The 13,003-nt window shown below is 49.1% G+C and overlaps 1 protein-coding gene across 2 annotated transcripts in view; it reads left to right on the forward strand.

Moving 5' to 3' along the window:
- APPL1 (adaptor protein, phosphotyrosine interacting with PH domain and leucine zipper 1) overlaps positions 1-13,003 on the forward strand; it is a 221,717-nt gene that overhangs the window by 182,943 nt on the left and 25,771 nt on the right. For both annotated transcript variants that reach the window (XM_069206469.1, XM_069206468.1), the window contains one exon: positions 605-751. In XM_069206469.1, coding sequence (XP_069062570.1) covers positions 605-751 — 147 coding nt within the window. The remainder of the gene's footprint in view (positions 1-604; positions 752-13,003) is intronic.

Raw genomic sequence — 13,003 nt, forward strand, 5'->3', positions numbered from 1 at the left:
GGATTGTGAAGAAGCTTTCCTTTTTCCCAACCAACAATGCATTGATCCAGCATTTTTGAGAAACTGCTCTACTGTTTGGCCTTCCCTTCCATCCATGCTATGCCAGAGACATGAAGCAGGAACACATCGAGGTTAGGCACATTCAAGGTTACTGGTTGGCTATGTGTTTAAGCAGCATCCCTGCAAGCCGACGGCAGAGTTTCAGAAATGCCACAGCAGGGCCATTTTAATCTACATTATGGGAAAGCCACACCTCCATGGTTCTACACCCCCCGCCCCGAATAAAATAGACTTTTTTTTGCATCTGTGCCACGTACCTCTAGCATGAATGCCATGTGTAAGCCCACATAACAGACTCATTTAAGTCCCGTGTGGGCAGATATTGCATGGTGCATTCCAGGCATGTGCTGTATCCTTTAGTGATTTCTCTAGAAGTTTAACCTGGTATCAAAACACCATTTAGTGAGCAGAAAAAATGCATCAAAATTAAAAGGAACAAAAATGTTATTTTTTTCGACATTTGGGCTGTACAGGTCAGTTTTAAGGCATACCTTTGTAACACAGTTACAGGAAATTATTTAATACTATAAACTTATATTTACAGTTCCCGTTGCCGAATGTAGTCTTGTGTGCCACGCACCAGGAAAATAAACGTCTTTTTGGATTCGTACTTCGTACAGCAGGTGGCAGAGTTGAGGGTCGACCAATATCAGTCTGCTATATATTTGAATCTAACAATGAAGGAGAAAAGGTACTTTTCAATATTTTATATTTCTTTAAATACATTTTAAGCAGTGTTATATATATGCTTAAGGAGAAAGGTCCAGAAACATAGATTATTGTAGATGAAGATCTGATTTATTTTCTTTTCATTACACACACCACAGTCTCACACTGGATGATATCTTTTGTGCCTGTTGAGCAGGCCACTAGCAATATTGATCTTTTAGGCAACCTGAATCCTTGCTTTCTCTGTGTTGCAGTGTGTCTTGAAACAAGATTGGTAGTATTGAAAGAAAGATTCTCTCTTGTTTTTATCATGAAGCTGGATGTTAATGACATTCTCAAGATGCTTGCCCATGAATGGATTGTGAATAATCATACAGATAGTCTGGGGTCAGGTTGGGCATCTTCAGCAATGGCTGAAACTGTCTATTCTTGAAAGAGTTGGTGAAGATACCTTGGTTGAGGGATGTGCTGATTATGTGGTGTGAGAAACTGGATTATTGGTTGAGAGGGTGAAACTCTATTCAAGCAACAGCCACAATCCTTGTCCGGGTGAAACTCAAAAAGTCACTAAATTAGCCTGTGCTTAACCTTCTGGTACCTTGTCACAAAAGAAGTCAGGTTTATTTCTGAGCCAATGTGTGAAGTATTTATGCAGCACACAACAGTAATAAAGTGAAAACATAACACAAGAAAAATTCCACATCAGTTTAGAAAGCTTAAATGTACTAAATTATTTGAGACCAAAACAACAAAAATCCAATCAGTAGAATTGGAGTTATGCAATTTTAAAGCCTTAGATAACAGGCACGAAGCGCCAACTAAGGTCGCACTGGACAAGGCCAAAGTCACAAGTTCAGTCCGACTGTAATGATGCTCAGGCCAGGCACAGGATCTACTTTGGTCCTCTGAGGATTGTACCTTATGTCCCTGGTGCGCTCTCTGCACAGTGTTGCTTTGGGAGGTTGTGCGTCTTGTGGCATTCGTTCTGATGAGGAATTGTAGGGTGGTGCGAGGCTTTGCCGGACTTCACGTTGCTTGGTGTCAGTTCTGATGAAGCTGGCAGCTGTTATGCAAGGCTTTGCATCGCTCTTCGTCTGTTGCAATGAGGCTGGCAGCTGTGCGGTGAGGCTTTGTGGGGCTTCATGTCACCCGGCTTTGTTCCAGTGAGAGTTACAGCTGTGCGCCGGGGCTTTGTTGAGCTTTGTGTCACCCGGTGTTGGTTCCAATGAAGCTTGCATCTGTGCAGCTAGGCTTTTCTGGGTGTTCATTTTGCTTCACACCAGATATGGAGGAACTTTCATTGATGCCAGAAAGAGCTCGGTCTGTGATACCATTCATGGGTCCAGGACCAGGGGAAGCACCACTTGCTGATCAAGAACTCACTCCACCAGAGGCCAGCATGGATTGGACAGTCTAGTTCCAGGTCGAGGCAGGCCCAGTGCAGCAGATCAGCTGGGAAGTTGAAGGGGGCTCAGAACAGGAGGCTGGATGATTCCATGCACTCTGGGGGCTCCTTATAGGACCCCCAGCATTGCTACCAGTCTTCTGGGGTTTGCTGGGCAGCCTGCGCTGCTGCCACCCCTCAGACACTAGCTACCTGATCAGCTCAGGCAGAGGAAGGCAGAACAAAGGATTTTCTGTGGGGGAGGGAGGTAACACCCTCTCCCTTGGAAACAGGTGTTACATGGCTTGGGAGGGGTAGCCTCCCCAAGCCACCGGTATGCTTTGAAGGGCACATTTTGTGCCCTCCTTGCATAAACCAGTTTGCACCAGTCCAGGTACCCCCGATCCCTCTTCTGGCGCAACAGAGGAAAATGGAGTAACCACTCCCATGTCCATCACCACCATAATAGTGGTGCCCAGAGCTTCTCCAGGTGGCCACTTGATTCTGCCATCTTGAATCTAAGGTGAGCAGAGGACCCTGGGAGCATCTGAATGGGCAGATTAGGTAGATGTCACAGCCCCCTCCTGATAGGTGGTCACCCTGCTAACCTCTCTTCCTGGGCTTTTTAGAATCTACCTCCCAGGTAGGTCATCGGATGCGACGTGTAAGATTCCAGAAGGACTCCTCTGCATCGTTTTCTTCATCTTCTGACTTCTGGGACTGTAACTGGACCCTCCAGGAACCAACAATCGGCAACTACAGCGACGACTCTGCCCTGCAACATTGTTTCTCCGGCACCTACCAGCAACTGCAACATTTCCCCAGCTGTGTATCCTCTGAGGGTGACGAATCTTCAGCCTGCATAAGAAATAACACGGAATCTCCCTTGGAATGAAGGAGTCACTCCACAGAGTGGGTAGTGGCTCCTGCCACAACCAGACACTCCATCTCGAACTGGACTTGGTCCTCTTCCTTTGCAGGTCCTCTTCTGTCAGGTTTCACCTTTGTGTTCTTCCAGTCTGGTCTGGGTCTCGCATAATCCTTTTCAAAAGTCCTCCTGTTGGTTTGGGGAAAAACCAGGTACTTACTTCTGCTCTCCTGGTCGCCACACTGGTATTCATCTCTTGGGGTTCCGAGTTCCTACAGCTCCCCTCTCCTGATTCCACTTCCTTGGGTGGGGGACTGCCTTTCACATTCCACTTTTGTAGAATATGGTTTGGCCCTCACTATTTGCTATTGCTTTTGCCAATGCCTATTGCTTTCTATACTATTTACTGATTCCTAATGTGTATATAATAATGTTTATTTACCTCCAGTTGGGGGATTGCCTAATCAGTGTTCTAGTATTTGTGTTACTATAATAAAGTACCTTTATTTTTGTTAAATTGTGTGGTTTTTTCATGTCTGTAAGTCCTGTATGTCTATAGCGACATTGCATAAGCTTTGCATGTCTCCTAGATAAGTATTGGCTGCTCATCCACAGCAACCTCTATAGAGCCCTGGTTTCCTAGACTCCGCCTACACATCAATAATGGGGGATACCTGGACCTGGTATAAGGTGATAGCACCATAGGTGCTCACCACACACCAGGCCAGCTTCCTACAGGACTTACACATTGTGGGGTACTGTTTTTACCAGAGTAGGGTTGCAGCACTTGTTGGTAGGAATTTTGTGGATCCCTGCAGAGTCTAGAACTTTTCCTTGAAGAAACATGATGACAATTTGTGATTTTAGCCAACGTTTGAGGTTTGCATGACATTCTGAGTAAAAAAAAATGGAGTAAGTTCTTTGCAAGTCACACCATCCCCGACTCCTCTGAGTGTCTAAGTTTCAGAAATGTCTGGGTTTACTAGGTTTTCCTGTTTGGTGGCCGTGCGTGGGCCCAAATACCACAGCTTCCCATCCACATTTTAAGCAGAGTTGTTTTTATTACCTGCTGATTTATGGAGTGCCTACACCCATTTTCTACATGGAGTACCAGAGTGTTGCATGATTTCTCACCTCCTTTTTTTGTACACTGTTTTGTTGCAGTGGAAGAGGAACACCTTAATATCAATACGTTTATTGGATATAATTTTGTTATCAGAAATAGTGTACATTGTCTAGGCTGTGTGGTGTTCTACATAGCCTTTTTAGTATGGCAACTTTTCCTCAGAGTATTATTATTACATTGTTTACGCTGTTAGCTTCTTGGTGTCAACAATAATATGATAAGATGACTATTGGGATTCTGCTCCCACACATTATTTGTTTTTCCTATGAAGGTTTGCAAGCCATTTCACTCCTGCTTCTGATTGAATCCCGGTGGCAGTAGACTTTAAAAGAATCTTATGCAAGGCACTCTAAATGGCTTTTCTACCTTTTTAAAGGATCCATGTGGGGGCGTGACAAGATGGTAGACGGATAAGACGGACCTTTGCATCCCTCCGCTCCCCCATCACTATATGCCTGGCCCTTTGGGGCAACTTTGAGCATAGCCCCCTGTCCTTCTAGCCTATAGGAGCCCACCCAATGAATGGAACGCGGAGATCAGCGGCTGGGAGTCGGTGCTGGGCAGTCGCAGTCTAGACCTGAGAAGTGCTGGCGTTCGATAAGCTGGCGGCACACGTAGGACGATAGCGGCTGCCCCATCCTGACACTTGGAGATGCAGATCCGGTCCCCGAGTCTGGAGCGGCGTCCACTGTTTTGTGCTCTGAGTTGTGGCTGCGCACAGAGCTGACTTATCACACGGGAAGGGACCCATCATCTGTCATCCTTGGCAGGCCCAGACTCCTGGCCTGGGCCGGTCGCCAAGGAAGCCTGAAGTAGCAGGCCTTCTGGCTGCCCTGCAGGCAAGGCCAAAGCCTCCGTCCCAAAGCATCATCAGATGCCAGCTTGCTTGGGGTGCCTGTAGAGAGAGTCTGGTCCTGGGAGAGGAGCGTAGGCTGCAGTAAGCCAAGACTCCTCCTGGCGACAGAGGCCTGCGCCTGCACAACGCCCATGCTTTGCGACCCTCAGGCGTGCCTGCCTACCTCAAGGTACCAACGCCGGGGTTCAGGTCTCGAGACCGAGAGACACTCTTGGTGAGTTCAGACACTCTGCCCAGATCGATCCTGGGGTAATTCGGTAGAGACAGCGCCTTCCGCTGCCTACGCTTGCGGCCTTTGTTTCTTCCACGAGCCCCGTGTGGCTGAGTCATTGGAAAGGGGAGCATAGATTCACTTGCTGGGACCCGGGGACCTTGCCTGCCCTCATAGTCAGGGAACACTGCGCAGCTGGCCTGATCCCGGCCCCCAGGTTGTCCTGCCCGGGCCCTTCACCCCCCTTTGCTTAGAGAGGTCCATTAGATGGACTGTCTCTGCAGTTGCTGATCGCCAATATTCCCAGTAGCCGCGGGCGCTTGGAGGGTGGTGGACAGAGGGGCCACTCTATGTGAGGGTCCTTGGACAGGTCTGTACTCACAGAGAGCATCTGCTGTTCATCTTGTTAACTCTTGCACAACGGCTGTTATGAATCCCCAAAGCTGGTAAATCTGCCTCTGGGGGCATGGCGCTTCCGGGCCTCAGTTGGGCTCTTGACTGGCCTCAGGCAGCGGTGCTTGGGGCTCTTCTCCCCAGGATCTGGTAGCCAGTCATTTTCAACTCCCCACAAGGACCTTGGGGTTCACACACTGGTCCCTGCCCCAACCACGGCTTTGGAGCTTCATTAGAGCGGTATAACGTAAGAGAAGAGGGGCCGGGGGTTAGATCCTTCCCCGCACCATGCACACGATGGCCGCTGCTCGATTAAAGAAAGACAGATCATTAAAGGAGATGCTGACCAAACCCAGTGGTGGAGGGGGAAGGGTCCGGTGATTCGAGCATTTCTTGAGTGCTTTTTCACTTCCCTGAGGGAAGATCTGCAATTGGTGTAGAGGGACCTGTCACACGACCTTAAGGAGATCCGTCAGGAGTTGGTGGAGCACGAGACCAGTAGAGGCGAGGAGATGGTGCACTTCAACAGGTGGTCATTCGACTCCAGGAGCAACAGTTCAAACTGCAGACTCATGCGGAGGATTTGGAGAAAGGCTCCAGACGGAACATCTGCATACGAGGAGTGCCAACGAGCGCAGAGGAGGACACCACTTTGTTCATCTGGTCCCTCTTTCACCAGATCCTGGAGTTATGACTCTGATGACATGATACAGCTCGACAGAGTGCACAGGTTGGGCTCGCTGAGACCGGCTCATGTGCCTCCAGCGGGTATACTGGTCTGTGTCCATGATTTCCCTCAGAATGGATACTCTGACTGGCGAGAGTACAACACCTGCTGAAGTTTCATGGTCACTCCTTTCTTCTGTTTTAGGACCTGGCTGTAATCAGCTTACAAAAGAGGAGAGACTTCCACCCATCACCTCCCACCTACGTGTTAAAGGGATTGCATACTCTTGGGGCCATCCCTTTCGCCTTATATTCTTATGGGAGGGTAAACTGCACTAACGTCACTCACTGACAGAGGAACCCTGCAACTGAAGGAGCCCTCAGAGGAGAGCCAACAGTTGCCCCGACGAGACCGCCGACCTAAGAGGCACTCACGCTGGCAGGTAGTCCCATCGAGAGGTCTCAGGTCGGACCCAGAGATTATCACATCGGAGCGCAAGGCAGTGCTTGAGTCACTGTCCGGGGACGCTGATAAGTCTGACCTTGAGTGAGAGCTGAGGGGCCTTGAGGACACTTTGCTGGAGGCAACTAAGAAGCTCTAGGGGGGGCTGGGGAGATGTGGGCCCGACTGACCTCCATGGCTTCATGCACCCAATACTTAGATCTACCTCTGGAATTATACCGGAATGTTCTGGCTCCTCCCACAGGGTTTGTTATTGCAAGTTTGTTTTGTCTTATATTATTCAAGGTTGGGGAGGGGTGCACATTACAATCGGGCATGGATGTGCATAAAGATATCACAAAAGAATTCTCCCTTTGTCTTTCTTCTAGGCGGGGTACAGAAAGGCAGTTCACTTAGAGCGCCACCGCACAGCTACACCTTATTTTCCCTCCTCATCGCAACCCTTAAGGTAGTTACCCTTAATGTTAAGGGGCTGAACAACCCCACCAAACGCCAAGCTGTCCTCTCCTATCTGGAGCGCACGCAGGCTGATCTGGGTCTGCTCCAAGAGACACACTTGGCCCCCGCTGAACGTTATAGACTTCGCTCTAGATCCTTCCCCCTGCATTTTTTTTTTCCTCAGCGGACGCCAAGGTGCCTTAGGTGGCACTACTATTCTCTCGCTCTTTTCGCGGGAGGTTCGGGGCCAAGATTGCTGAAATTAAGGGTCGTCTGTTGGCATACCAGGTACACCTGGGACACTTCCAATTACTGGTAGGTTCAGGGTACATGCGCCCAATGAGGGCCAGGAGGTTTTTCTCCGACCATGCAAGACAGACAAGTGCTTATAGGGGGAGACCTCAATGTAGTCTTCAGCAACGACATGGACAGATCTGCGTCTAGTCTTTGGGGGGCAGGAGCCTTGTCCCCGGCAGGAATCAGGTGGGTGGATGAACTGGGGCTCAGGGACTTATGAAGGGAAGACACCCTACGACCAGGGATTACACATTCTGCTCTCACGCATATAAGACCTATGCCCACTTAGATCATTTTCTGGGCTCTACAGAGAGACAAAATTCTCTCGGGGAGATAGAAATTGAGCTCTGTACGTTATCACATCGCGCAGCAGCCTCTCTGGTATTAAACATTCCACCTCTGTCCAGAGGACACCGGTTGTAAGGAAATGCCTCCTTGGCATGGTTGCCCCCTGACTTTTTGCCTTTGCTGATGCTATGTTTACAATTGAAAGTGTGCTGAGGCCTGCTAACCAGGCCCCAGCACCAGTGTTCTTTCCCTAACCTGTACTTTTGTATCCACAATTGGCAGACCCTGGCATCCAGATAAGTCCCTTGTAACTGGTACTTCTAGTACCAAGGGCCCTGATGCCAAGGAAGGTCTCTAAGGGCTGCAGCATGTCTTATGCCACCCTGGAGACCTCTCACTCAGCACAGACACACTGCTTGCCAGCTTGTGTGTGCTAGTGAGGACAAAACGAGTAAGTCGACATGGCACTCCCCTCAGGGTGCCATGCCAGCCTCTCTCTGCCTATGCAGTATAGGTAAGACACCCCTCTAGCAGGCCTTACAGTCCTAAGGCAGGGTGCACTATACCATAGGTGAGGGTACCAGTGCATGAGCATGGTACCCCTACAGTGTCTAAACAAAACCTTAGACATTGTAAGTGCAGGGTAGCCATAAGAGTATATGGTCTGGGAGTCTGTCAAACACGAACTCCACAGCACCATAATGGCTACACTGAAAACTGGGAAGTTTGGTATCAAACTTCTCAGCACAATAAATGCACACTGATGCCAGTGTACATTTTATTGTAAAATACACCACAGAGGGCACCTTAGAGGTGCCCCCTGAAACTTAACCGACTGTCTGTGTAGGCTGACTAGTTCCAGCAGCCTGCCACACTAGAGACATGTTGCTGGCCCCATGGGGAGAGTGCCTTTGTCACTCTGAGGCCAGTAACAAAGCCTGCACTGGGTGGAGATGCTAACACCTCCCCCAGGCAGGAGCTGTGACACCTGGCGGTGAGCCTCAAAGGCTCACCCCTTTGTCACAGCCCAGCAGGGCACTCCAGCTTAGTGGAGTTGCCCGCCCCCTCCGGCCACGGCCCCCACTTTTGGCGGCAAGGCTGGAGGGAACAAAGAAAGCAACAAGGAGGAGTCACTGGCCAGTCAGGACAGCCCCTAAGGTGTCCTGAGCTGAGGTGACTCTGACTTTTAGAAATCCTCCATCTTGCAGATGGAGGATTCCCCCAATAGGGTTAGGATTGTGACCCCCTCCCCTTGGGAGGAGGCACAAAGAGGGTGTACCCACCCTCAGGGCTAGTAGCCATTGGCTACTAACCCCCCAGACCTAAACACGCCCTTAAATTTAGTATTTAAGGGCTACCCTGAACCCTAGAAAATTAGATTCCTGCAACTACAAGAAGAAGGACTGCCTAGCTGAAAACCCCTGCAGCGGAAGACCAGAAGACGACAACTGCCTTGGCTCCAGAAACTCACCGGCCTGTCTCCTGCCTTCCAAAGATCCTGCTCCAGCGACGCCTTCCAAAGGGACCATCGACCTCGACATCCTCTGAGGACTGCCCCTGCTTCGAAAAGACAAGAAACTCCCGAGGACAGCGGACCTGCTCCAAGAAAGGCTGCAACTTTGTTTCCAGCAGCCTTGAAAGAACCCTGCAAGCTCCCCGCAAGAAGCGTGAGACTTGCAACACTGCACCCGGCGACCCCGACTCGGCTGGTGGAGATCCAACACCTCAGGAGGGACCCCAGGACTACTCTGATACTGTGAGTACCAAAACCTGTCCCCCCTGAGCCCCCACAGCGCCGCCTGCAGAGGGAATCCCGAGGCTTCCCCTGACCGCGACTCTTTGAATCCTAAGTCCCGACGCCTGGGAGAGACCCTGCACCCGCAGCCCCCAGGACCTGAAGGACCGGACTTTCACTGGAGAAGTGACCCCCAGGAGTCCCTCTCCCTTGCCCAAGTGGAGGTTTCCCCGAGGAACACCCCCCTTGCCTGCCTGCAGCGCTGAAGAGATCCCGAGATCTCTCATAGACTAACATTGCGAACCCGACGCCTGTTTCTACACTGCACCCAGCCGCCCCCGCGCCGCTGAGGGTGAAATTTCTGTGTGGGCTTGTGTCCCCCCCGGTGCCCTACAAAACCCCCCTGGTCTGCCCTCCGAAGACGCGGGTACTTACCTGCAAGCAGACCGGAACCGGGGCACCCCCTTCTCTCCATTCTAGCCTATGTGTTTTGGGCCCCACTTTGAACTCTGCACCTGACCGGCCCTGAGCTGCTGGTGTGGTGACTTTGGGGTTGCTCTGAACCCCCAACGGTGGGCTACCTTGGACCAAGAACTGAACCCTGTAAGTGTCTTACTTACCTGGTAAAACTAACAAAAACTTACCTCCCCCAGGAACTGTGAAAATTGCACTAAGTGTCCACTTTTGAAACAGCTATTTGTCAATAACTTGAAAAGTATACATGCAATTTTTATGATTTAAAACTCCTAAAGTACTTACCTGCAATACCTTTCGAATGAGATATTACATGTAGAATTTGAACCTGTGGTTCTTAAAATAAACTAAGAAAAGATATTTTTCTATACAAAACCTATTGGCTGGATTTGTCTCTGAGTGTGTGTACCTCATTTATTGTCTATGTGTATGTACAACAAATGCTTAACACTACTCCTTGGATAAGCCTACTGCTCGACCACACTACCACAAAATAGAGCATTAGTATTATCTCTTTTTACCACTATTTTACCTCTAAGGGGAACCCTTGGACTCTGTGCATGCTATTCCTTACTTTGAAATAGCACATACAGAGCCAACTTCCTACATTGGTGGATCAGCGGTGGGGTACAAGACTTTGCATTTGCTGGACTACTCAGCCAATACCTGATCACACGACAAATTCCAAAATTGTCATTAGAAATTGATTTTTGCAATTTGAAAAGTTTTCTAAATTCTTAAAAGACCTGCTAGGGCCTTGTGTTAGATCCTGTTTAGCATTTCTTTTAGAGTTTAAAAGTTTGTAAAAGTTTGAATTAGATTCTAGAACCAGTTGTAGATTCTTAAAAAGTATTCCAACTTTTAGAAGCAAAATGTCTAGCACAGATGTGACTGTGGTGGAACTCGACACCACACCTTACCTCCATCTTAAGATGAGGGAGCTAAGGTCACTCTGTAAAATAAAGAAAATAACAATGGGCCCCAAACCTACCAAAATACAGCTCCAGGAGCTTTTGGCAGAGTTTGAAAAGGCCAACCCCTCTGAGGGTGGCAACTCAGAGGAAGAGGATAGTGACTTGGAGGAAAATTCCCCCCTACCAGTCCTATCTAGGGAGAACAGGGTCCCTCAAACCCTGACTCCAAAAATAATAGTCAGAGATGCTGGTTCCCTCACAGGAGAGACCAACACCTCTGAAATCACTGAGGATAACTCCAGTGAAGAGGACATCCAGTTAGCCAGGATGGCCAAAAGATTGGCTTTGGAAAGACAGATCCTAGCCATAGAGAGGGAAAGACAAGAGATGGGCCTAGGACCCATCAATGGTGGCAGCAACATAAATAGGGTCAGAGATTCTCCTGACATGTTGAAAATCCCCAAAGGGATTGTAACTAAATATGAAGATGGTGATGACATCACCAAATGGTTCACAGCTTTTGAGAGGGCTTGTGTAACCAGAAAAGTGAACAGATCTCACTGGGGTGCTCTCCTTTGGGAAATGTTCACAGGAAAGTGTAGGGATAGACTCCTCACACTCTCTGGACAAGATGCAGAATCTTATGACCTCATGAAGGGTACCCTGATTGAGGGCTTTGGATTCTCCACTGAGGAGTATAGGATTAGATTCAGGGGGGCTCAAAAATCCTCGAGCCAGACCTGGGTTGACTTTGTAGACTACTCAGTGAAAACACTAGATGGTTGGATTCAAGGCAGTGGTGTAAGTAATTATGATGGGCTGTACAATTTATTTGTGAAAGAACACCTATTAAGTAATTGTTTCAATGATAAACTGCATCAGCATCTGGTAGACCTAGGACCAATTTCTCCCCAAGAATTGGGAAAGAAGGCGGACCATTGGGTCAAGACAAGGGTGTCCAAGACTTCAACAGGGGGTGACCAAAAGAAAGGGGTCACAAAGACTCCCCAGGGGAAGGGTGATGAGACAACCAAAACTAAAAATAGTAAAGAGTCTTCTACAGGCCCCCAAAAACCTGCACAGGAGGGTGGGCCCAGAGCCTCTTCACAAAACAATGGGTACAAGGGTAAAAACTTTGATCCCAAAAAGGCCTGGTGTCATAGCTGTAAACAGCATGGACACCAAACTGGAGACAAGGCCTGTCCCAAGAAAGGTTCCACTCCAAACTCCCATCCAGGTAACACTGGTATGGCTAGTCTCCAAGTGGGATCAACAGTGTGCCCAGAGCAAATCAGGGTCCACACTGAAGCTACTCTAGTTTCTGAGGGTGGGGTGGATTTAGCCACACTAGCTGTCTGGCCGCCTAACATGCAAAAATACAGACAGCAACTCTTAATTAATGGGACTAGAATAGAGGGCCTGAGGGATACAGGTGCCAGTGTCACCATGGTGACAGAGAAACTGGTTTCCCCTGGCCAATACCTGACTGGAAAAACTTACACAGTCACCAACGCTGACAATCAGAGAAAAGTACATCCCATGGCAATGGTTACTTTAGAATGGGGAGGGGTCAATGGCCTGAAACAGGTGGTGGTCTCCTCAAATATCCCAGTGGACTGTCTGCTTGGAAATGACCTGGAGTCCTCAGCATGGGCTGAGGTAGAACTAAAAACCCATGCAGCAATGCTGGGTATCCCTGAACTGGTGTGTGTGAAAACAAGAGCACAATGCAAGGCACAGGGTGAAAAAGTAGAGCTGGAGTCTGGAAAAATGGCCTAGCCTACCAAGAGAACAGGAAAGTCAGTTGGGAAACCAACTGCAACACAGCAAAAGAAAGGGAACCTCTCTTCTCAGGAAGAAGTTCTGCCCTCTGAGGGAACTGAGCCTTTGGAGCTTGAACCTTATCAGGTTGAGCTCTTAGGCCCAGGGGGACCCTCAAGGGAGGAGCTGTGTAAGGGACAAGAAACCTGTCCCTCTCTTGAAGGCCTTAGGCAGCAAGCTGCTGAAGAGTCCAAGGGCAAGAAAAGTGGAACACATAGGGTCTATTGGGAAGATGGACTCCTGTACACTGAGGCCAGAGACCCCAAACCTGGTGCCACTAGGAGAGTGGTAGTGCCTCAGCTGTTCAGAGAGTTCATCCTAACATTGGCCCATGACATTC

This window comes from Pleurodeles waltl, chromosome 9 (assembly GCF_031143425.1).
Source record: "Pleurodeles waltl isolate 20211129_DDA chromosome 9, aPleWal1.hap1.20221129, whole genome shotgun sequence".
Lineage (NCBI taxonomy): Eukaryota > Metazoa > Chordata > Amphibia > Caudata > Salamandridae > Pleurodeles > Pleurodeles waltl.